The sequence below is a fragment of the Schistocerca americana genome, chromosome 11 (genome assembly GCF_021461395.2).
Source record: "Schistocerca americana isolate TAMUIC-IGC-003095 chromosome 11, iqSchAmer2.1, whole genome shotgun sequence".
Taxonomy (NCBI): Eukaryota; Metazoa; Arthropoda; class Insecta; order Orthoptera; family Acrididae; genus Schistocerca; species Schistocerca americana.
The window spans coordinates 37,385,621-37,409,066 of record NC_060129.1 but is presented as its reverse complement, the minus strand read 5'-3'; the positions used below and the strand labels follow the sequence as shown (position 1 = coordinate 37,409,066).

Sequence of the window (23,446 nt, the reverse complement as noted above, 5' to 3'; positions counted from 1 at the left end):
ATAAATCCTTAACCCTATGAAAAGATGTAATGCATCTATACTTCATCACTAATCATGGCGGTCAGATGCCTGCCTGCTCTGTCAAGCTTGACATTTGGTAATATGTGGCATATCTAATGACGAAAAACAATGCTGGAGCAGCCATACACGTTTTTGAACCCACAATTTAATGTACATTGTTGAACATGGGGCTCCACAAAATATGGTCACTATGTTTCCATATCGATCCACCAAAATGTTCAATTGCGACTGTAGTGGGCAAGGGATTATTCAGACTAGAATGAAGGTCAATGCAAATGTCAAGATGGGTGACATTTCCAGTTACACCAGGTCAGTTGCCACGTCCAGATATGCTATCATCTAGGTGAATGGCACCAGATGCAGGGCCCATTAGGCTATGGGGGCAGTCACTTTGGCTCCTTTAGGACATCTGGTAGTAATTGAAGGCATCATGACAGTTGCAGACTATGTGACCCTTATTGCAACTGCATAGATTCCTTCATTCCTGATGTGCTCTCTCATGTTGAAGGCATTTTTCAGCAAGATAACTGTCCATGTCACATGTGCAGAACGACTCCACATTTCTCTGAGTAGCGTGGTAACTAACACTGATGTCTCGACCACACCATTTAGCTGATCTGAACGTGTGGAATACAACTGGTGTATCATACACCCAGAAACATGTAAATGATGTGTCATGTCCATATCATGTAGAATTGTCGAAGTACTGTGTTCCAAAGGTGGACTAAAATGCTATTAAGAAGGTTGCTATGTTTGTTGTTACGTTTACTAATGCAGAATTACTACTAACACAACACAAATGTAGCTAAACACTATCAATGACACAGTAAATCTGTTGAGAAAACATATCTGAGTAAAATAATTGTTATAATCATGTTTCTCCAGTGTTGAGTGTACTAGCCTGAATGAAGGAAGTGCCATGAATATATTTTTACTGTCACTGTCTCTAAAATACACAGTTACGAGTAGTACATGATGATTATGTTTGGAAGAATATGCAGCGAGTCGTCACATTTCCTTGGCCTTATACTGAATATTGCATGGTACTTATGATTACTGACAAATGTAAGGATTTATCACAAGTCACAATCTCCTTGTCTCAAGATCGACAGGAAAAAGTAACAGTGTTAATGACCAAAACACATTTCATTCATGTTTCTGGAGTATTTAGTAATACCATTTCTTGACATCTCAAGCTACATATATCGATTTTTATGTCACGTTATCTGTTAGCGCCCTACAGCACCCATCGTTGCACTTTTTTCACAATTCTACCACATTTTAATGTTATTTCACTAGAATTGCAATTTATTGTCCCCCTGCTACATCCATTATTTTATAGGCCTTGAGGCCACCAACCAGAAAAAACCTATTTGCGTAAACTAACACATGCTTGTAGTTTCTTTCTGATGTGAAGTAATGCATGTGTCTTGAGAGTACTCAAGTGAGTGAAACTTTTGTCACAGATACCACATTTGTGAGGTAGAGTTCCAGTGTGTTCTAATGCATGTGTCTTGAGATCACCTGATGTAGCAAAGGATTTCGCACAGATCTCACATTTGTGAGGTTTCTTTCCAGTGTGAATTAATACATGTTTTTTGAGATTGCGTGACCTAGCAAAGGATTTACCACATATCTCACATCTGTGAGGTTTCTTTCCAGTGTGAATTATTATATGTTTCTTGAGATCGCTTAACATAGTACAAGATTTCCCACAGATCTCACACATGTAAGGTTTAATTCCAGAGTGAATTAATGCATGTATCTTGAGACTGCTTGACAAAGCAAAAGATTTCCCACATATCTCACAATTGTGAGGTTTCTTTCCAGTGTGAATTAATTTGTGTGTCTTCAGATTGTTTGACAAAGTAAAAGATTTCCCACAGATCTCACATTTGTGCGGTTTCTTTCCAGTGTGAATTAATACATGTTTCTTGAGATCGCCTGACCTAGCAAAAGATTTCCCACAAATCTCACATTTGTATGGTTTCTTTCCAGTGTGAATTAATGTGTGTCTCTTGAGATTGTCTGCCCTTACAAAAGATTTCCCACAAATCTCACATTTGTGAGGTTTCTTTCCAGTGTGAATTAATCCATGTTTCTTGAGAGCGCCTAACACAGTAAAAGATTTCCCACAAATCTCACATTTGTGAGGTTTCTTTCCAGTGTGAATTAAGAAGTGTTTCTTGAGATCGCGTGACATAGTAAAAGCTTTCCCACAATCCTCACATTTATGAGGTTTGATTCCAGTGTGAATGAATGTGTGTATCTTGAGACTGCGTGGCAAAGCAAAACATTTCCCACAAATCTCACATTTGTGAGGTTTCTTTCCAGTGTGAATTAATACGTGTGCCTTCAGATCAACTGACCTAGAAAACAATTTGCCCCAAGTACCACCTATGTCGGTTCTGTTTGCAGTAAGTAGATCAGCCTGGGCACTGACATTAATAGCTGTAGATAAAGTTCCATAATTACTTGTTTTCTCTCTATCATCTGTCACATGTGTGTTACACTTGTCATTAGAGGACTCTTTTGAAGCTTTCCAAGTTTCCTTACATGAAGACTGCTCATTGTGTTCTGTGACAGAAACGTCTGGCTCGCTATCCAACAAGGTACTGCTTTGATACTCATCACTATAGCCATATTTTTCATGGTTGTCAGCAGTTAAGACATGAAAATTATCACTCATTCTCAAATGTTTTTTCAAACTAACATTACTGTGAAATACCTCACCACACCACTTACAAACATACGAAGGTGGTTGCGTTCCATCAATGTGCGTAAACACATGCATTATGAGTCTGTATTTTGAAGGAAAGCTCTGTTGGTAGAAATTACAGCTGTATACATATAATTCCTTTTCCCTTGTACTACAGTCATGTCGGGTGGCAACTGAGCATTCCTTATCAGTAGTCACATCTTCTGTATTGGTACCGAACCCATGTGTTGACTTCTCCATGTCCATCACCAACTCATCCTGGACCAGTCTATGGTGACAAGTTTCTTCACATGGTATGCCACAGCTCCCACCAGTACTCTCTGTCAATCTGAAGAGTGAGGAGGAGAATGTTAAATACTGAGACATACAACAAAGAAACAATATTTGAGTGACCATAAATCCAGTACTATAGGCCACAAGTCATAAAAGTGCATAAGAAATTACATATTCAGTAACTGTTACTGATTTAAAATTATAATATTCCACCATAAGCGAAGAACTGATGAGATAAAAGTGGTTTAAAACGAAAATAACCACAGGAAATTCAATAATGATTCATCTGTGTCAGTGCTGATTTGATCTGAATTTTTAGATGAGAATTAAAGTACTTCACTTTCACCTGTTACAATCTTTTTAAAATACAGTGCTACAAGTTAATAGTCTACACCAATTTATTAAATGTATCAAAAAATGTATCAGTTACATATTTTAATTCAAAATTCTTAAGTTCAAGGAATTTCAGATTTATTTAAGATAAATAATTACTAATTGTTCCTCTTCCATCTCTGTAAGTTCCTTCTCTTTGTTTTACCAACACTTTCACCTTTGGAAATGATAAATTTATTTCACCTAGTAAACATTTTTTGTTTGATTCATGAGTCATGAACTAGCGCAAGCATCAATATTTTCATAAGGTATTTAGTATGGATGGTAATCAGGTGGATAATAACAGTTCATGGACGATAAGCAATGTCACATCAATCAAGGGGGAAAAATTTGCACACTGATCAATGAATGTGAATGACACACTTGTAGATGGTTCTAATCTAAAACTGTGTTTTTGGAACTGCAACTTACATGAAGCCTTGCACAATTGGAAATAGTCTGAACAGATGGAAATGGTTGTAAATTTTCCACTACATTTGGAGTGAGCCCTTTTGAAAATTATTACATCTTCCCCAACATCTGGTCACCTGGCATTGCAGAACACCGTTGACTAAAGGAAACACATATGAATGGCCACATCATCACCCATTAAATACTGAAGGCTAACACTACATATTGAGTGGCAGTGATAACAGCTGATGCATAAGGAACTTCTGTAGTATCTGGGTCCCATTATTATACCTGCAGTTAAACCCTTTCCCACAGAACAGAACTGTGATGGTTTACATGTCCCCAGTATGTGCATCATATTGGACATGAAAGATTACGAACTACTGAAGGTGTGCAGGCTCCAGTGTTTTCTTTTGTTCTGACTGTACCTTTTCACTTTTTTGCATTGTGTTGGGTATATAGTTTTGTCTGGCATGGTATCTGGTAAATTTCGAATGTTTTTAAACTCTTTATTGGAATCACACGATTTTCTTAATGTAACTGGCATCATGGTGTGCCAGATTCTACAAGTTGACAACTTAATCACTAAATATAAGAAAGACATAAAAAATATGCAAGTAAGGTTTCAAACAAATACCTTTCTGTTTCTCAAAGTACTAGAAATAGAACTTACAATTAAAATTTTATGCTATGCCAGTCAACCATAAACAAACCACAATAAGAAACAGAATTTCTGGAAAGCTTTAGCAAGAAATAAATTTTGATGTTAATTATTTATCAATTGTTTTAGAGACCACCAAGTGAGCATTGTGTAGATACTCTGTGCTTGTGTCATATCCCTAATCTTTACTGTACAGAATTTTTATGGCAGGTACATTGATAAACTATTCATCTACATCTACGAGATTACTCTGCTATTCACAATAAAGTGCCTGGCAGAGGGTTCAATGAACCACCTTCAAGCTGTCTACCAGTCCACTCTCGAACAGCACATGGGAAAAACGCGCACTTAAAATTTTTCTGTGCGATCCCTGATTTCTGTTATTTTATCGTGATGATCATTTCTCCATATGTAGGTGGGTGCCAACAGAATGTTTTCACAATCGGAGGAGAAAACTGGTGATTGAAATTTCATGAGAAGGTCCCGTCGCAATGAAAAACGCCTTTGTTTTAATGATTGCCACTCCAATTCACGTATCATGTCTGTGACACTATCTCCCCTATTTCGCGATAATACAAAACGAGCTGCCCTTTTTTGTACTTTTTCAATGTCATCCGTCAGTCCCACCTGTAGTGGATCCCACACAGCAACACCCCAGAATAGGGCACACAAGTGTGGTGTAAGCAGTCTCTTTAGTAGACCTGTTGTACCTTCTACATGTTCTGCCAGTGAATCATAGTCTTTGGTTTGCTCTACCACAATATTATCTAGGTGATCGTTCCAATTAAGGTTATTTGTAATTGTAATCCCTAACTATTTAATTGAATTTACAGCGTTCAGATTTGTTTGACTTATCATATAATCGAAATTTAGCTGATTTCTTTTAGTACTCATGTAATAACTTCGTACTTTTCCTTATTCAGGGTCAATTGCAACTTTTCGCACCATACAGATATCTTATCTAAATCATTTTGCAAGTCGTTTTGATCATCTGATGACTTTACATGACGGTAAATGACAGCATAATCCGCAAACAATCTAAGAAGACTACTCAGACTGTCTCCTGTGTTATTAATATACATCAGGAACAATAGAGGGCCTATAACACTTCCTTTGGGAGCGCCGGATATTACTTCTGTTTTACTTGATGACTTCCCGTCCATCACTACGCTCTGTGACCTTTCTGACAGGAAATCACTACTCCAGTCACACAACTCGGGGGATATTCCGTAGGCACACAGTTTGGTTAGAAGATGCTTGTGAGGAATGGTGTCGAAAGCCTTCTGGAAATCTAAAAATATAGCATCAATTTGACATCCCCTGTCAATAAGACTCATTACTTCACGAGTGTAAAGAGCTAGTTGTGTTTCAGAAGAACGTTTTCTGAAACCGTGCTGACTATGTGTCAATAACTCTTTTCCTTCGAGGGAATGTTCCAAAATCCTACTGCAAATCGACGTTAGTGATATAGGCCTGTGATTCAGCGTATTACTCCTACTTCCCTTTTTGGGTATTGGTGTTACTTGAGCAATTTTCCAGTCTTTAGCTACAGATCTTTCTGTGAGCGAGTGGTTGTATATAATTGCTAAATATGGAGCTATTTATCAGCCTACTCTGACAGGAAGCTGACTGGTATACAATCTGGACCAGAGCCCTTGCCTTTATTAAGTGATTTAAGCTGCTTTGTTACTCTGAGGATATCTACTATGTTTCTCATCTTGGCAGTTGTTCTTGATTATTGGAATTCGGGAATATTTACTTCGTCTTCTTTGGTGAAAAAGTTTTGGAAAACCGTGTTTAATAAATTTGCTTTAGTGACAGTCATCAGTGACTTCACCGTTGTTATCGCACAGTGAAGGTATCGCGCCTTGCCACTGGTGTGCTTTATGTACGAACAGAATGTCTTTGGATTTTCTGCAAGAATTCGAGACAGAATTTAGTTGTGAAAATTATTAAAAGCATCTCGCATTGAAGTACGCGCCATATTTCGAACTTCTGGAAAACTTTGCCAATCTTGAGGATTTTGTGTTCTTTTAAACTTGGCATGCTTTTTTCGTTGCTTCAGCAACAAGGATACGACCTGTCTTGTGTACCACGGGAGATCAGTACCATCACTTATTAATTTATGTGGTATATATCTCTCAATTGCTGTCGATACTATCCCTTAGAAAACATTGCACAGCTTTTCTACACTTACATGTTCACATCAGAAGGAGTGAAGTCTCTTAAAAAGGCGTTAAGAACATTTTTATCAGCTTTTTTAAATAGATATACTTTGTGTTTCTTTTTGATGGTTGCAGTGACGATGAAAGTGCACGTGTATTTTATCAACACACATACTACAGCCTGGACAGTAACACTGCTGATGGTTTACACCACATTTGTTAAAAATTTTGGCAAGATAGCTGTCACCTCAATTTTATTCCTTCCTTTGTTCTCTCGATTCTCAAACCAAAGAGCTGTCATTATGAGCCGGCCGGTGTGGCCATGTGGTTCTGGCGCTTAAGTCTGGAACCGCATGACTGCTACGGTCGCAGGTTCGAATCCTGCCTCAGGCATGGATGTGTGTGATGTCCTTAGGTTAGTTAGGTTTAAGTAGTTCTACGTTCTAGGGGACTGATGACCATAGATGTTAAGTTCCATAGTGCTCAGAGCCATTTCTTTTTGTCATTATGAACAAAAACAGCTTCTTACACTCGATCTCTCTACTTCGGTACCCCTCTACCCAACAACTAGTTGCGTCGAGGGATTAATGGGACTTTGCAAACTTTAATCGGTCTTTTGGCTGAGGCTGGTTCCGAAGTGTCATTACGTATACAGGCTAGTATTACGATGATGTCGCAACTCCCAAAGCCTCCCCCCCCCCCCCCCCGGGACATATTAGTGTACCCCAACTGTCTGCATCCAGTGTAATCCATGGGAAAGTGCGAATGTCTGCGACCTGTGTAACTGAGGCGGAACGTGGGGACCAGCCTGGTATTCACCTAGCAGGATGTAGAAAACCATCGAAAAACCACATCCAGTCTGGCCGGCACATTGGCCCTTCGTCGATAATCCGCCAGGCGGATTCGATCCGGGGTCAGCACGCCTACACACCTACACTAATCCAGGAAGCAGTGCATTAGTGCTCTCGGCTACCCTGGTGCGTCGTTTCTTACATTACCGTGAAAATACTACATCTGGTTCCACCTACTAAGGAAACATTGTCAATGCACTTGATGCCAGGGTTGGAGACTGTTGTGAATACAAGCAAGCCTATTAAAGCTTTTATCTCAGAAATATCAATATCAAGTAAAGAAGGTATGTTCTTTTGAACACTTTTATATTATCCAGATTTTGTTTCATCACTGTTGAATCTCATCTAAAATACGTTGAGGGAAAAGTACACCTGATTTCTTGTTCTATGTCTCCATTTCTACCCAACGCATTACCACTAAGTCACAGGGCAGGAATCTCACAGCAATGTTACATTGTCTAGCACAAACATTGCTTGGGTTGTGCATTTCTCCATTTCAGTTTCCCCTGCCATAAAAGCAGGAATCATGGTAATATGACTATGCCCTCTGTTATCATTATCATTTCCACCAGCATCACCCAGACCCTCTTCTGAATTTGTATCACCAATTTCAATCATGTAATCTTGATGAATATTACTGTCATCCAGAACTTCATATATCATTTATCCAAATATACGTTCAAGTACAGTTCTTTTACTCTCCGAACTCATGTATGATGATGATGATGATGATGATTGGTTTGTGGGGCGCTCAACTGTGGGGCGCTCAACTGCACTGTCATCATTCCAATTTTTACAGTCTTTTTCTACACAGTTCAATGTAGCTACTGTCAAGAATGATGATGATGATGATGATGATGACCGTGCAAACATCCAGTCATTGGGCAGAGAAAACCCCCAACCCAGCCAGGAATCGAACCCAGGATCCTATGATCCAGAAGCAGCAATGCCAGGTACTAGACCACGAGCTGCAGACAAAACTCTGTTCAGGCTGGTTTGAATGGTTAGACACACATGGCACACACTGCATATTGTAAAAGACACTGACAGAAGTCACCACAGTTATTACACTCTAATCACAACAATAAACACAAGCTGTTGATAAAAACCCCTGCTGAGTATCAATCACAGAGCGAGTGTGCTACCTATGCAAGACGTCATAGGAACTTTATTATGAATTTACTGAGGGTAACATTGTCTGAACAACGCCCTGTTATCATTACAAGAAGTCGATCCAAAGCGTTTTAAGTGATTAAAATCAAACTGACAGTGTTCTGGGTGCTGCAGTATGCGCTCTGTACATTGCACGATGCTGTGACATTGCAGGATGCATATTAACTGGTGTCCTCACCAAGCACACTGAAATATAATTTTTCATTTTCCGCCACCAGGTGAAAATATAGCGCTATAAGCAGTGAGAATGAGATTTCAGGGCAGGAAAATAGGAGAACGATCAGACCAATGATAATGGTGGTTCCGGTAACTTTGTTAGGATATGATCAGAAGTTACATGTTCAAAATGGTCTACTGACTCTGCAACATGTTGTGTCCACGACATGGTATGACAGTTAATAGTTGCCTACATCATATCCAGTGTAATCAGATTAACTGTCATCATATGATATCTTTCTGATCTGGAGTATCTGGATACATCCCCAATAAATCTTTCACATACCCCAACATCCACGTCACATGAATTTACGTCAGGGGATCTCGAAGGCCACATATCTTGAAACTGCGAAGATATAATGCAGGTGATATTGAAGTTTACATGAAACCAATGGTTCACTCAACAACTGACATATCATCAAAATAATGGTGCACGTGTGTTCCAGAAATGCTGGAATCACGTTACATAACAAGGTCCTTATGAAGTTCAGGTGTGAATGTTCACCTAAGAGGTGCACGACGTGTCATTATCTCCAAGGAACACTGACTGAGATTGAAGGGGGCTTGTGAAATCACACCACAATATCACATAAGCTGGGTGCAAGGGATGGTCCTGCAAAAGTTATGGGAGGAAAACCCCCATATGTGAGAGTTCTGTGCATTCACAGCCCCATGCAGAGTAAAATATGCCTTGTCCATCCAAAGAATATTCCCCAGCCGAAAGTCATCCATTTCCATGGATGCCAAAAATGAAGGCGTTGTAGCCTATCTTGGGGGTTCTTTAGCAGCACACAGGGAGCCTTATAGAGATACTAGTGTAAAATATGCCATAAAATCTTCTGAACTGTTGACTGGGGGGGAGGCACAGTCAGAGGCAGTGTGTGTGTGTTTGTGTGTGTGTGTGTGTGTGTGTGTGTGTGTGTGTGTAGGCAGGGGGAGAGAGAGGGGGGGAAGAGAGAGAGGGGGGAAGAAAGAGAGAGGGGGGGAAGAGAGAGGGGGGAAGAGAGAGGGGGAGAGGGGAGAGAGAGTGGGAAGGGAGAAGGGAGAGAGAGAGAGGGAGGGAGGGAGGGAGAGAAGGGGGAAGGGAGAGAGAGAGCGAGGGGGAGGGGGAGAGAGAGGGAGGGGGGAGAGAGGGAGGGGAAGGGAGAGAGAGGGGAGAGGGGGAGACAGAGGGAGGGGAGAGGGGGAGACAGAGGGAGGGGAGAGGGGGAGACAGAGGGAGGGGAGAGGGGGAGACAGAGGGAGGGGGAGACAGAGGGAGAGGGGAGAGAGGGGAGACAGAGGGAGGGAGCGAGGGATACTGTGAGAACTCTAGCACTTACTGCAGAATTTGAGGCAGCTGCTGCATGATAAGCTGAAGCTGCTGCACCACTCAATTCACCTATTTCTTCAAATTCCCTGATTGTATTCTGCAACACATTTATTGACATGGGGCCTCTTCTCAGCTATTTATTTCAATGATATTCCTGCAATGCAGTGCTGCTATTTTGATAAAACAACTGTATCACCTGTGCACGGCGTTTCTTCTCAATAGGCACTTCATTTCATATGGAAGACTTAAACCTTCTTAACCGGGTGTATATCAAGACAAGAAAAAATTCTCAGACTTCCCAGCTAGAAACGCGCTTTCTACAATGAAAAATTTTTTACTGGGTGGCAATACATTTTTCCACGTTAAAAGATGATATCGTTTCCATAGGAGTTATAAACCATATCAATCCCGTGAATAGTTATAGATTAATAAACCTGTATAGAACTTTGTCACTTTAAGAATCTCAACCTAGTAAAAATCAAAGCGTTTTTGAAAGATCTTCAATGCGTGGAAACATGTACACTACATATTTTCGTATCACGAAAGTATGAACACGAACTCCAATTACATCACAGTAGCTTCCAAAGCACTGAAATGAAGATTGTGACGTCCTTTTGTAGACCACGTATAGGTGTGTCACGTGATCTCGCCAGCCACGAAAGCAGAGATATAGAGCACAGGAGACGTGGTGTCAGCCAATAACTACATGAATGTTAAGCCGTGCAAAATCTCAGATGGAAGAAGTTAATGGTATAAATTAATATACATGAGTAAAACTACAAGAAAGGGTAAGTTTTCATATATAAAAATTTTTTTTACCGTTTTCCCGAGGGTATGGTTAAGCAGGACCCTAAGAGCACCAGCTTCAATTTTAGCAGCTTTATATTTCTGACAAGCACGGTTATAAATTTCACTGATGTGCACTGGACACTTTGAGGGTTACATGGCTGAATACATGTTGCATAACGCACTGACTTTTTGCATAGTAAAGCGTTATATGTGAAATTGCTCAAGTACGTACTTCGCTCGTTTTTGAAAGGCAACTATACTTTTTGCCGGCATTATTGTATAATCTGTAATCAATGAAAGAACTATAATATTTATGAAAGACTAAACTCGAAATTTGGTCATCTTTTGTATGTATTACCTTTCCATGATATATGAAATGCATGTGTGCCACGAAAATTTAAAATTTTGGCATAAATGTCTCGTCTTTAGTATATATTAACAAAAATATGGGGGAACAAAACTGAAGACCATTCTTGATACCTCCACCAACAGAGGACTGCTGACTTTTGCACACTATCTGTACTGTTAATTTGCACCCTTCTGCATTCTTCCACTTAAATATGAATTAAACCGTTTGTGCATCTCCTACTCACAGCAGCCTTTTAGTACTCTGTTGGAAGTAGCCATCAATTCCATGAGAGCTTTTACTTTGTGTGAATTTATCGTTTTCCTAATTCCAGTTCGAGAGGTGGGTTGAATTTCAATTTTATCAAATTGCATAGGTATTTCTTCTTCCATGTACAACCTTGTATTCCCTAATGAACAGCTGGATCCTAGTGTCCCTACAATATTAAAAAAAATGATTATTAACATTACTTCTTACTTCTGATTTTTATTAAACTTTTCATCAAGTTTGATAGGAATACAATCTTTCTGTGATTTCAACTGTCCTGTCTCCTTTCTATCAATATCCCAAATTGTTTTAATTTCTTGTATTATAGGCATGCATATCAAAGCACTTTGTGGCTTTGTTTTGATGTGTAACAAAAAATATAATTAATTTGTAAAGATACAGTGTGTAGACTGTGAGGTGTTTATGATGAACAAAGATTTCCCTGCATGAATCTCTGTACCCTAATCCATGGATAATTCTGATTGCTCTTTTCTGTAGGGTTAATATTCTGTTCATATGTATGTCGGCAGCACAACCCCATATCTCTATCCCGTAATTAATCAGTGCAAAAATGGTTCCATAATAAATTGTTTTTAACATATAATGTGGGACTACTTTTGATAAGGGGCTGATTAGATGTAATGAACTGCTGATTTTATTGCATAAAAATTTGATATGGTTTACCCATCTTAGATTTTCATCTAGGTGAATACCTAGAAATCTCCAGCCTTCTATGTCCACTACTTCAATTCCACCTATTTTACTGACAGAGGTTTGGTGTGAGTTTGTAAGTTTAAACGGCAATAACTGAGATTTACTGATATTAACTTTCAAACCTTGATCTTGGATATAAGCAGTTATTTGATGTAGTCCCTCAGTTGCTACCAACGTTAACTCATTATTTTGTTTACCAAGAAATAACAGTGAGGTATCGTCTGCATAAGTTACCAATTGGGAGTTGAAAGGTTGCTCTATATCATTTATGTACACTAGGAAAAGGAAAGGGCCCAAAATTGAACCCTGGGGTACACCTTGTGTGACTGTCTCATATTTGGACTGGAAATTAATGATCTGATTATTGATTTTGTAAGTCAGCTTTGTACACTGCTTGCAGTTAAATAAATATGTAGCCAGCAATTGCATGGATGCAGCATTTACATTGTATGACTCAAGTTTACTTAAAAGTAACTCATGGTTTACCGAGTCAAAGGCTTTAGTAAGGTCTAGAAATATGCCAGTTGCTTGCATTCCTTGCTCAAGGGTATCATACATTTTGTGAAGAAATTCCGTAATTGCTGTGATAGTAACATGATCTTTTCAGAATCCATGCTGTGTCTCTGTTAGGAACTAATTTTTCAAGAAATAGTCACTAAGTTGTGTCAGCAGCACAACTTCAAATACTTTGCTGAAGACAGGTATTAATGATATGGGCCTGAAATTTGAAACTTCTTCCTTGGATCCTTTTTTATGCACTGGTTTAACTGTGCTCCATTTCAATACATTTGGAAATGTATGTTCTCTATACTGCAGTTTAGCAGGTGGGTGATTATTTTAACTAATTCCTTATTACATTTTTTAATCACGATACTACTCAAACCATCCCATCCAAATGAGAACTTATTCTTTAGGTTATTTATTATCTTGCCTATTTCTTTTTCACTTGTTTGAATTCAAAGGGTGGCTCTTCAAAGGGGCAGAGCTTTACCTCACTACTCACAATTGTGTTATTAACTGGACTAACAGCTGCAGATATAAAGTATTTATTGAAAACACTGCAGACTTTATTAGGATATTTAACTGTGTTTCCTTCATGTCTTATATTTACAATTTCAGTTTCTGGCTTCAGTGTGGCTTTGGGAAACTGATTTACAATTCTCCATGAGGTCTTGGCTATATTGTCTGATTGAGCTATTTCACTGCTGTATATCTGTTTTCTTAGATCTGAAAGCTCTTTCTTAAAGATTTTCTTGGCTCCATTGTACTTGGCCTTAAAAACCTGCAAGTTTGTTGACTTGTGTAACACATCCAGGTCCTGGATATTTTGACTGAGTTTTATCATATTTGCTGTAAGTATCAGTCTGTTGGTTTTTGCACTTTGGTTATGGGTGAACACACTTTGTATTTTCTTAACAGGGCAGCATCTGTCAAAGTGTCTTAGCATAGTATCATAGAATTTGGCCCATCTGTTTTCAGATCCTTCAGTCTGGCAAACCAGATCCCAGTCCTCTATAGCTAATTTATTTCTTAGGGCAAGGATGTTACCCTCTTTTAGGAATACTTTTATTTTCGATAACTTTTGTCATTTTTGGGATGCTCGTGTTTACATACTCTACAAGCTAGCATTTGTGGTCAGAGTAGTGAAGATCCATATTCCAGCACCTAAGACTGTCTTTAATATGTTTACATGGTATAACGTAATCAATTCTGCTAAATGTGGACTTTGTTACCCTGGTATCACTATTTACTACATTTATGAGATTATATGGGTTAAGAGTATCTATTAACCTCGTATTAAACTGGAAGATTTTGCCTCAATATTCAGATCACCAAGTATAGTTAGATCACTGGGACCACAACGTCCCACTACTCTACTAAATATGTCTATGAAGCTAACTACATCAGCCTTTGGTGGATGATAAATCCCAATAACTTTATGTTTTCTCATAACCTCTCTACACTCTTTGGTGTGGACTTCAATGCCTGTCATTTCAATCAAGCCTTCTTTGTTGTACTGGTCTAGATAGTTTATTTTCTTGTACTCAGAATTCTCACTAATGTAAACTGCCACACCACCACCCTGATGATGCTGTCTACTGTAACTATTTGCTAAGAAGTAGCCCTCTAGTTTACAGTAAATAATTTCATCATATTTTAATCCATGCTCAGTTAACACTACTATATGAGGTGACTGTTCATTTACAAAAACCTGTAATATATTAAGCTTATTTCTAAGGTACTGTATGTTTAGATGTATGAGCCTTAGTGGTGTTTTTAACTGGTCACTCTGATTATCCTCCTTTAAAATGCACTGAGTTGGTTCACTTACATAAGTTCTGGATCCAGGCATTAAAAGTGTTCCTGTTCCTTGGCGATCTTGCATTTCTCGATCTACTACCCAACCTGGCTTCTGTCTGTCTAGTTGTCAAGGTAGCTGTTGAGGTGCCTTCTTGCTCCGTACAGTCCAAGGAGTTGCCAAACTGCCTGGTGTTGCAGTAACTGGAGTTGTATACTCTACCACATTTGATTGAGTAAGTGATGCTGAAGAGTCTGCAGTTGAAGAGTTGTATATGACTGCTAAATATGGAGCTACTGTATCAGCATATTCTGAAAGGAACCTGAATGGTGTACAGTCTGGACTAGAGGCATTGCCTTTCTTAAGTGTTAAGCTACTCCACCACATTTAGGATACCTACTTCCAAGTTACTCATGTAGGCAGTTATTCTTGATTACAATTCAGGAATACCTTGCTTTTCCTGTGAATGAATTTATGAAAACCGTCTTTAGTGACTCGCTTTAGTAGCACTGTTGCCAATAATTTTACCATTGCTATCATGCAGTGAAGGTATTAATGCACCTTGTCGATTGCATACTTTACATACAACCAGAATTTCTTTGGGTTTTCTACCAGATTTCGAGACAGAATGTCGTTCTGGAAACTATTAAAAGCATCTGTCATTGAAGTTTGCACTAAATTTCGAGCTTCTGTAAGACTTCGGCAATCTTATGCATTTTGCGTTCTTTTAAATTTGACGTGTATTTCATTGCTTCTGCAACACTGGTCTGACCTGCTTTGTGTCAGTACCACTTATTATTTATTTGATATGTATCTCTCAGTTATTACTTATTTTACTTTAAACTGCATCTGGACTATGTTTAGAAAGACTTATCTGAAGGAGCGGAGACTGTCTCTTTGGGATGTGTCAAGTGAATTTTTATCTGCTTTTTCAAGGGCATGTATTATGCGTTTATTTTGGTGAGTTTTGATGTTACAGTATTCACTCTTGTGAACTCCTCATGGCTCAACAACATTGTGGTCACTAATCCCTGTACCTGTTATACCCCCTGTTTGGCCATGGTTATTAAGATGTCAACAATGTTTTCGCAACCATTTACACTTTCAGTGTGCTTCTGAAACCAATGTTCTAAATAATTTTCAGACACACCATTCAGCACGGTCTCAGATGACGCTTTATGTGTACCACTGACATTAAACTTTTATTTTCGCCAATATATGAGTGGCATACCTATTTCAAATGACAAGTTTTCTTTGAGCTGTTCAGCATCTGTTTCATCCAAGTCAGAGCATCCGTGAAGGGAACTTATTATTTTTTTCCAGTTGGTAGGTATAAGCTCCACCTGTACTAATCATAGCCGGCCGGAGTGGCTGAGTGGTTCTAGGCGCTACAGTCTGGAACCGCGCGACCGCTACAGTGGGAGGTTCGAATCCTGCCTTGGCCATGGATGTGTGTGATGTCCTTAGATTAGTTAGGTTTAAGTAGTTCTAAGTTCAAGGGGACTGATGACCTCAGAAGTTGAGTCCCACAGTGCTCAGAGCCATTTGAACCATTTTTAGCCAGAACATCGATTATTATTCACGTATGTACAGGAAAGCTACAGAAATTCAGGAACACCACAATGATTTCAACAGAAAAAAGGAAGGCTTAAAGTTAGTCGGGATATGGCGGTCGACTTTGTTCCAACGATGTGACACATATGTTGGTGCCTTCTATGCATGCTATATAAATGGGAAATCCATGGCTTGGCACCCATCATTGACTCACCTCCGAAGATGTTGCCTGCAGTTGGCAACAAAACATCAGGAAGTAGTTCTACAGATAGACCATGGCATCTGAACCCAGAACTTTTAATTGATCGCTATCTGTACTACCTCAAAGGAACTATCTACTTAAATTTCACTACAAGGTAAACTACTTCGAACAGCAATGAACACTACAACACCAACTGTATTTCATCTATTCTTTGAAACATGGTTAGGTGTCTTGAAAAATTTCAGCTGAACTTATTTCCATGCCTTTATTGTGGTGTATCTACCCTCTTTCAGTGTTCTAATTGCAGCCTTTTAAACCGAAGCCCTTTCTGTACTTACCTGAGACCCTCTAACCTAAAAAAGCCCAGTCTCCTCTACACATCCCCATACTCGTGGAATTGCTTCATTTGTGTAGTTGACTCCTGACCCGCTTAGCAGAACCCGTAAATCCACCACCTTTTGGCGCTAGTCGAGGAATCTGCAACCTACACAGTTGCAGAACTGTCTGATTCAGACCTTCACTCCACTCTGTACAAAAGAACCACTTTCAGTTCTGCCCATGATGCTTCAGATGGTGCACTCTGCCTTCATCTCACAAGCAAGACTGGCAGTCTTTACTAGCTAGTCGCCTGAAACCAGAGAGAACCTCTTCCAATGCAATGTGGCACATATTGTCAGTACCAATGTGAGCCACCACCTACTGCTGGCTATTCCATGCTTTTCATGGCATCTGGGAGCACCCATTTCTCATCTGTAAAGACTCCTCACAATATGCACTTTGGATTCCTTCCCCTCCTATGCAATCGTGTCTCTAAATGGTGCCATTACACACCTAACACCAGAGCTTCCATTCACCAGTAAGACTACCCTCAGTGAATGTCCTGTATTGCACGCTGAGAGGCTTCCTCTGGAACACGGCAACCGACTTCACCTGGCTCATGGATTTCATCAGCCATAGACAGAAACCAAATTGTTCATCAGACGAACTGAGCCAGCTATCCGATTGGCAACATGGAAATTCTTTCACTGCCACCCACATGCTGGAATTATTCCCACTCAACCACAAGTGAGAGGTCAATCTCAGTGCGGGCAGTACCCAGGGTGACCACAGCAGTGGACCAATTGGTGGACAACACTGCCTGGAGCTGTGAGAGAAGAATCACCAACTTGATTCACATCTGAACACCGCAATTACTATATCCATCCATACCAGAGTTGGCGTGGTAAATACACAAACATATACGAAGTATAGGAGTTGAAGGTAAGGAACACTGACAAAATTTAAAACAAGCCACTTCTTGTAAAAACGTGTCAGCTCACAGTACTCTGATGTGCTACTGCTGCTACTATGAGAGCTACCATTGGATTGCATGATCTAAGTGCTGCAAGTAACACAAAACAAATGAGTGACGCAATTCAGCAAGTGGGTCTATGGACTACACAGTTAATAAAGTGTATAAATGTTCCTGATAACACACAAATGTGCACAAAATAACAATAATAAAATAATAATAGTACCATTACAACTATAATATTAGTAGATGTGGCGAAAATATACTTACAGCAACAGATAAATAATTTGCTCACTTGTGACAAATATTAAAGGATAAGGATGTCAGGCAACAAAAGTCCGTTGTGAGCCAATTTCAGTATTGATGCTGATGAACAGAGAAAATTAGCAAATAAGCTTCTCACTAACGCTATGTGCTTTCCTTGCACGAAATGTGAAGTTGTTGCAGCAGCAGGCATCTGGTGTCAACATAATGCGGTTCAATCAAACCTACTGTTTGAATACCAGTAGGTGTAAGCATGTTATTGTCAGTGTAATTTCGAATAGGGAGTTCTAATAAGTAGCATTTCTTGAGAACCATCAATTTAGTGATGACAAGGTAATATTCGCATTGGATGAATGACAGTGACCATGCAATGTGACAGATTTCAGCCTTGTTCCACAGAAAAGTTTGCTCTCCCCTAATGTTACCAGGTGATCTTACCATCTCTGTAGGGGATTCAGTTGGTGCAGTTAAAATATTTAACAACAGATGGAGCACAGATCTACAGGAGCTGATTTTTAACATTTTAATAAAATGCGGTACAGGATGAGCTACTGTGTTGGCAAAGATGGCAGTCACATATCCTTCAATTCTACAGCACATTGTGCAGTAGTCTACTGTCGATATCTTGCCAAAATTTCCACTGATTGGAAACTACCATAGCTCGACTCCATTATGCATTCTGTGCATTAATGGAAGTGGAAATATATGTTTCAACATTACCAGATATGGGCAATGAATTACGATCTCATTTAAGTTTGTTTATATACCCAGCTGTAAGTAACAGTTTATAAAATCCCTCCATTTCGATGTAAATAAACAGTTACCACAACAACCAAGTGGACGAAAGTCTAACCACAAGGGTCTTTAAATGACTGATCCTGCAGTGATGAAGGTAGAAACCAAAAGAACAAGATGAGTAGATCATTACTTCCTGATATTAAAGGTGCTTTGGTTATTAGGGTTTCATGCTGCAGAAAATAATCTAGTTTTTACACTGTTGACATATCCTGTTGGAGTCCACTTACAGCATGTACATATTTTTCAAAATTCTGTTTCAGTCAAAGTATCAGCTACTGCAGGAGATTTTGCATGGAGTTAAGGCACTAACATACTAAACTGCCAGCAAAAGTAGTGATATTGCACCACCTGAAAACGTAAAACCAAACAGCACATTCATATTTGGCAACATCTCGGTGGAAAATCAGGATATCTGCTGATATTTCTGCTTTGCTCACCACATGAAAGACAATACATTTTATTTCAGTGAGACATACTTAAGCATACCAAAGCTGTTGGTCTGGGATACACCAACTTTCGAACAGGACAATCTGAATTTAAAGCATATTTTCCAAGTACAGGTAGGAACTGACATGTCACTCAATGAATTCGTTATGTATGAGGATTGCTGGAGTAACTCTCAGTATAGCTTGCTGGTTACAGATGAAACTAGTAAATTGAATGAGGGTCAATAGAAACAAAATTTCAAAATGATTCTTCAAAAAGGCAATGCACCTGTTTCAGTATATTGTAGACTATGTACAAATTTACACGTGTTGCACATTCATCCAGAGGATGCAAAGTACGTGCATTTGACAAAAAAATGGAGGCAATCAACACTAAATTAATGGAACTGAATGTCTTGTCAAGGGAGATGCTATGAATGTTGAGGTGTTGAATGTTCGAATACAGGAAAGTGAACTGTGTGTCAACAAGAAATTAAAGAAGTCAATGCAAAACTAGCATATGTGTGGAACAAGAATGTGATAGCTAAGGCACTTCACATCCATTACCACCGACTGTCTCAAAGTACACATAAGTTGTAAATGGTCTCAAAAATGGCTTAGCATGCAGCAGCATGTTGTCAAAAAAGTGTAATGTTAAGAACTGAGGTACGGAAGGCAATCTGACAGAAGTTACTTTCATGAAAGTTAGGTCAACTGCAATGAGACCAGGGTCTCCCAGTAACATTTAAGCCAGTAACTGACAGGTTGAAAGAGCTGTCATGGACTATGGATGAAACCAGAAACAGGAGGAGGAGGAGGAGGAGGAGGAGGAGGAGGAGGAGGATTTCTGAGTTAAGACAGAACATATAGGGTCATCAGGGCAAAACCATATTTGTTAGGTAAGCACTCAATACGTTTAACCAAGAAGGCGATAAGAATTGGGAACAAGGAATTTGAAAGATTGCCTACGCTGTTACAGTTAATAATTTTGAAAACGTTGAATGTTAAAATATACCCTGAAACTATAAAAAACATGTGATCCAATATCACACATGACCAATGCATGTAAAACCCCGAAAGCGTGAATGGAAGCCTCATAGAGTAACAAATACAGGATTTTAACTGAACCAGCAGTAGCAGCTCCACATAGTTAATGATAAATTGCATCTAGGAAATGGGGAAGTTGTGTCAATACTTTCTGGCACTTGCAACATTGGCAATTCATATGTATACTTGAAACCTTTTGTTAAAAGATTTGAGATATGAGGTGCATGCAAACGTTAATATGTTTAAATCAGAGATAGAAACAACACACATTGCGGACTTCAGTCACAAACATTTAATAGGATGGCTACTAGGTTTCTCAGAGGGACAAGTGATGGTGCACAATACTGATAAAATTTGAGTTATCAACTGGTGAACCAACTGCCAGTCAGTACAATTCGTGTAGAGTGTATATTGCAACGCATTTTGTACCTTGACAGCAGATTAGAGCATACTATTCATGCGTTTTTTCCTACAGTGGGTCCTGTTCATAAAAGTGAAGAAAATGAAGTCCACAATGAACATGAGCTGCAACATGAAGGCAAGGTGGCGAAGGGTTGACAACCATCAGGAAACTGGCAGGCACCATGAAGTTAAGCTGCCAAAGCAGAAGCCAAAAGAGAACTCCAGGAGATAACTGAGAAGAATGGCATGCCCCGTACTAGCAGGCAAGGGAGTCATCAAATAAGAGGAAATAGGATAAGTGGTCAGGCGTGAAAGAGAAACGGCATGCCTATTCACTGAGGAGGTCATCATGCCAGTATGACTACTAGTTCAGCATCTTCTGCATAGACTCTCAACCGGGCTGGTGAAAAAACTGCCAGTGGTGAAACATATTCCATGATGGTGAAGTGTGTTAAGACAGCAGCAAATGATGGAAAGAGGTGCAGAATAAAGAATTAAACATCCACAGTCTAGTTATGAATGGACATGGCATAAAAAAATGGAGAAGGGTGGTCAATCCACTGCCCTGGAAGTACCACTTCCGAGATGTAGGACACTGAGGAACTGGGTACTATGTATAGCCAGGTAAGAATACATGGGAGGACCAATGTAATTTCCTATCAGACATGAGCCCCAGGAATTTTCTAGTTTCAGTGAATGGAAGAACAAAAGGCCCAAGATGTAAAGAGGGTGTAAGAAACTCATTCCGCTGCCAAATATTCACACAAAAGGTTTTGGCAGTGGAAAAGTGAGCCACTGCCTATGCTTCATGAGGAAAGATGATAGGAACGATGCTGAAGACGCCCCTGAGGAGACACGTTGGTGTGTAACTGTAACAGATTGTAAAATTCTTGACGAAAAGGAAGATGAGATGTCTGTTGGGAGATTCCATAATATGGTTAATGGGGATAGCAAAGACAATGATATGCAGGACGAGCATTCAGTCACCACATTTTCCTGGATAAATGTGTGTGACAAGTCAAACCATATAAACCTTCAGAAAACTGTCTTTCAAAACTTCCTCTAGTAAATGGGGCAGATGGCCTCCGAAGCCCCACATGTAAGGACTACAGGGGATACCAGCCCTCCAGCAGATGTATCAGGATGATGGTTCAAAATGTGGAGAGCACATATCTGCAAGTGAATCACATTCCTGCATGCCTCAGTCCACCAGGAACCTGGACCCACTACAATAAACTTGAAGTGCACAGTATGGAACATTCTTTGGCGGTACGGATAACGTTTGGAAGATACTTTACCTGGTCATCACAGCTGTGTAAAGGTCGTGATGGAGGGGTAAAGCCCCCAGTCAGCCTCAGAAAGCTGCCAATTGAATTTGCACTCAGGTAGGGTAGGAGTTGGCAAATGGATAGCACACAGGAAGTGATCACTTGAGTATGTGTCAGAGGGAACGGGCCATTCAAGATGGCAGGCGAGCTGGACAGTGAAGAACATCAGGTCCAACTGGTAATAAATGTGCATGGAATCTGAAAGAAACGTGGTGCTCCAGTGGTAAGAGGTGATTCAGTAGGTCAGCTAAGAGGGAACCTCTTGGACAGGTTCTCTAAAAGCCCCAAGGCAGATGGTGGACATTAAAGTCGCCAAGCAGCAAAAAGGAGTGAGAGAGCTGACCAATGAGCTAGAGTAAGTCCGACTTGGTAACAGCAAATGATGGAGGGGTGTAGATGTTACAATGAGAAAAGGTGAAATGACGAAGGAAAATTATGATTGCAACAGCTAGCAGTCACATGTTAGATGGATGGCCAGTGTGACTCCCCCATGAGGTGGGAATTCTGCCCTGGAAAGGGGGGGGGGGGGGGGGGGGGAGGTCACAGAGGACCAGAAGGAAACATGAGAGATCAAACGGGTTATGAGGACAATTTTTTTTTTCTTGGAAGCAGAAAACAAGTGGACACTGCAATTTCAAGAGCAGCTGTAATTCCTCATTGTTGGATTTAATGCCATGAATGTTCCATTGGAGAACAGTCATAATGGGGATTGGGGAGGAGGGAACAAATGAAGATTAGTCACCTTGGTGGCTGCTGAGAGCTCACCTTCAAAAATTCACTGCTACAGGGGGCAGAGGATGGAGAATCCTGATCCACGAGATCTACAAACATATTGGCACTCTCCCTGGGTCAATCTGAATTCCATGGCAGAAAATCGGTAGACAGTGGGCACCAGCAAACAGGAGGTCATCCAGGTGAGGGTATATGTGCCAAAACCACTGTCGATGATCTCCAAGTCAGGGAAGGAGAAGACTGTTTGTTTTTGTTTGAGTTCTTAGAACTTTCTAGTTGAAAGATGAAGACTGTTTTTAGCTGTAGAAAGTCTTTGTGGGAGTATTGCTTTTGTCCTTTCAGATTGCCAGTTGAGTGGCAAGTGATTTCGCCACCAGGGGCAAAGATATGATGGCTTGTTGCACAGCTGTAGTAGGAGACAGGGATGCTACTGCGACCAGGGTGATTTCACTACTGCAATACTGAACTTGAGGTTGCAAGTATGGATGGGCATATCCTCCGTTACGCACGGCATAGCAAAAATGGGTCTGTACATGCCAGATGCTAAAATGCACGGATTTTGACTAGCTAACAACTGCAAGTAACAGAGTGGGGTTTGATGCACTTCACTCAGTTCTCCTGGATGGCTTGCTCATTGAGACACATGGGACATTCATGGGATTGCAATTGATACAGCAGAGAGGAGGCAAACAGCTGCCCTCATGAGCACCTCTGCCAAGAGTAACACATTTGGTCATGTTTTGACAGGATACGTGTTTTATTATAATGTTGAAACCTGTAGGGAATCATCTGGTTCAAAATGGTTCAAATGGCT

General features: G+C 40.0%; 1 protein-coding gene across 1 annotated transcript in view; it reads right to left on the bottom strand.

The window, feature by feature from the left end:
• Positions 1-500: 500 nt before the first annotated feature.
• Positions 501-23,446, bottom strand: part of LOC124554032 (putative zinc finger protein 66) — a 105,531-nt gene continuing 82,585 nt past the window's right edge. The window contains exon 8 of the mRNA XM_047128066.1: positions 501-3,068. Coding sequence (XP_046984022.1) covers positions 1,391-3,068 — 1,678 coding nt within the window. The 3' untranslated portion in view covers positions 501-1,390. The remainder of the gene's footprint in view (positions 3,069-23,446) is intronic.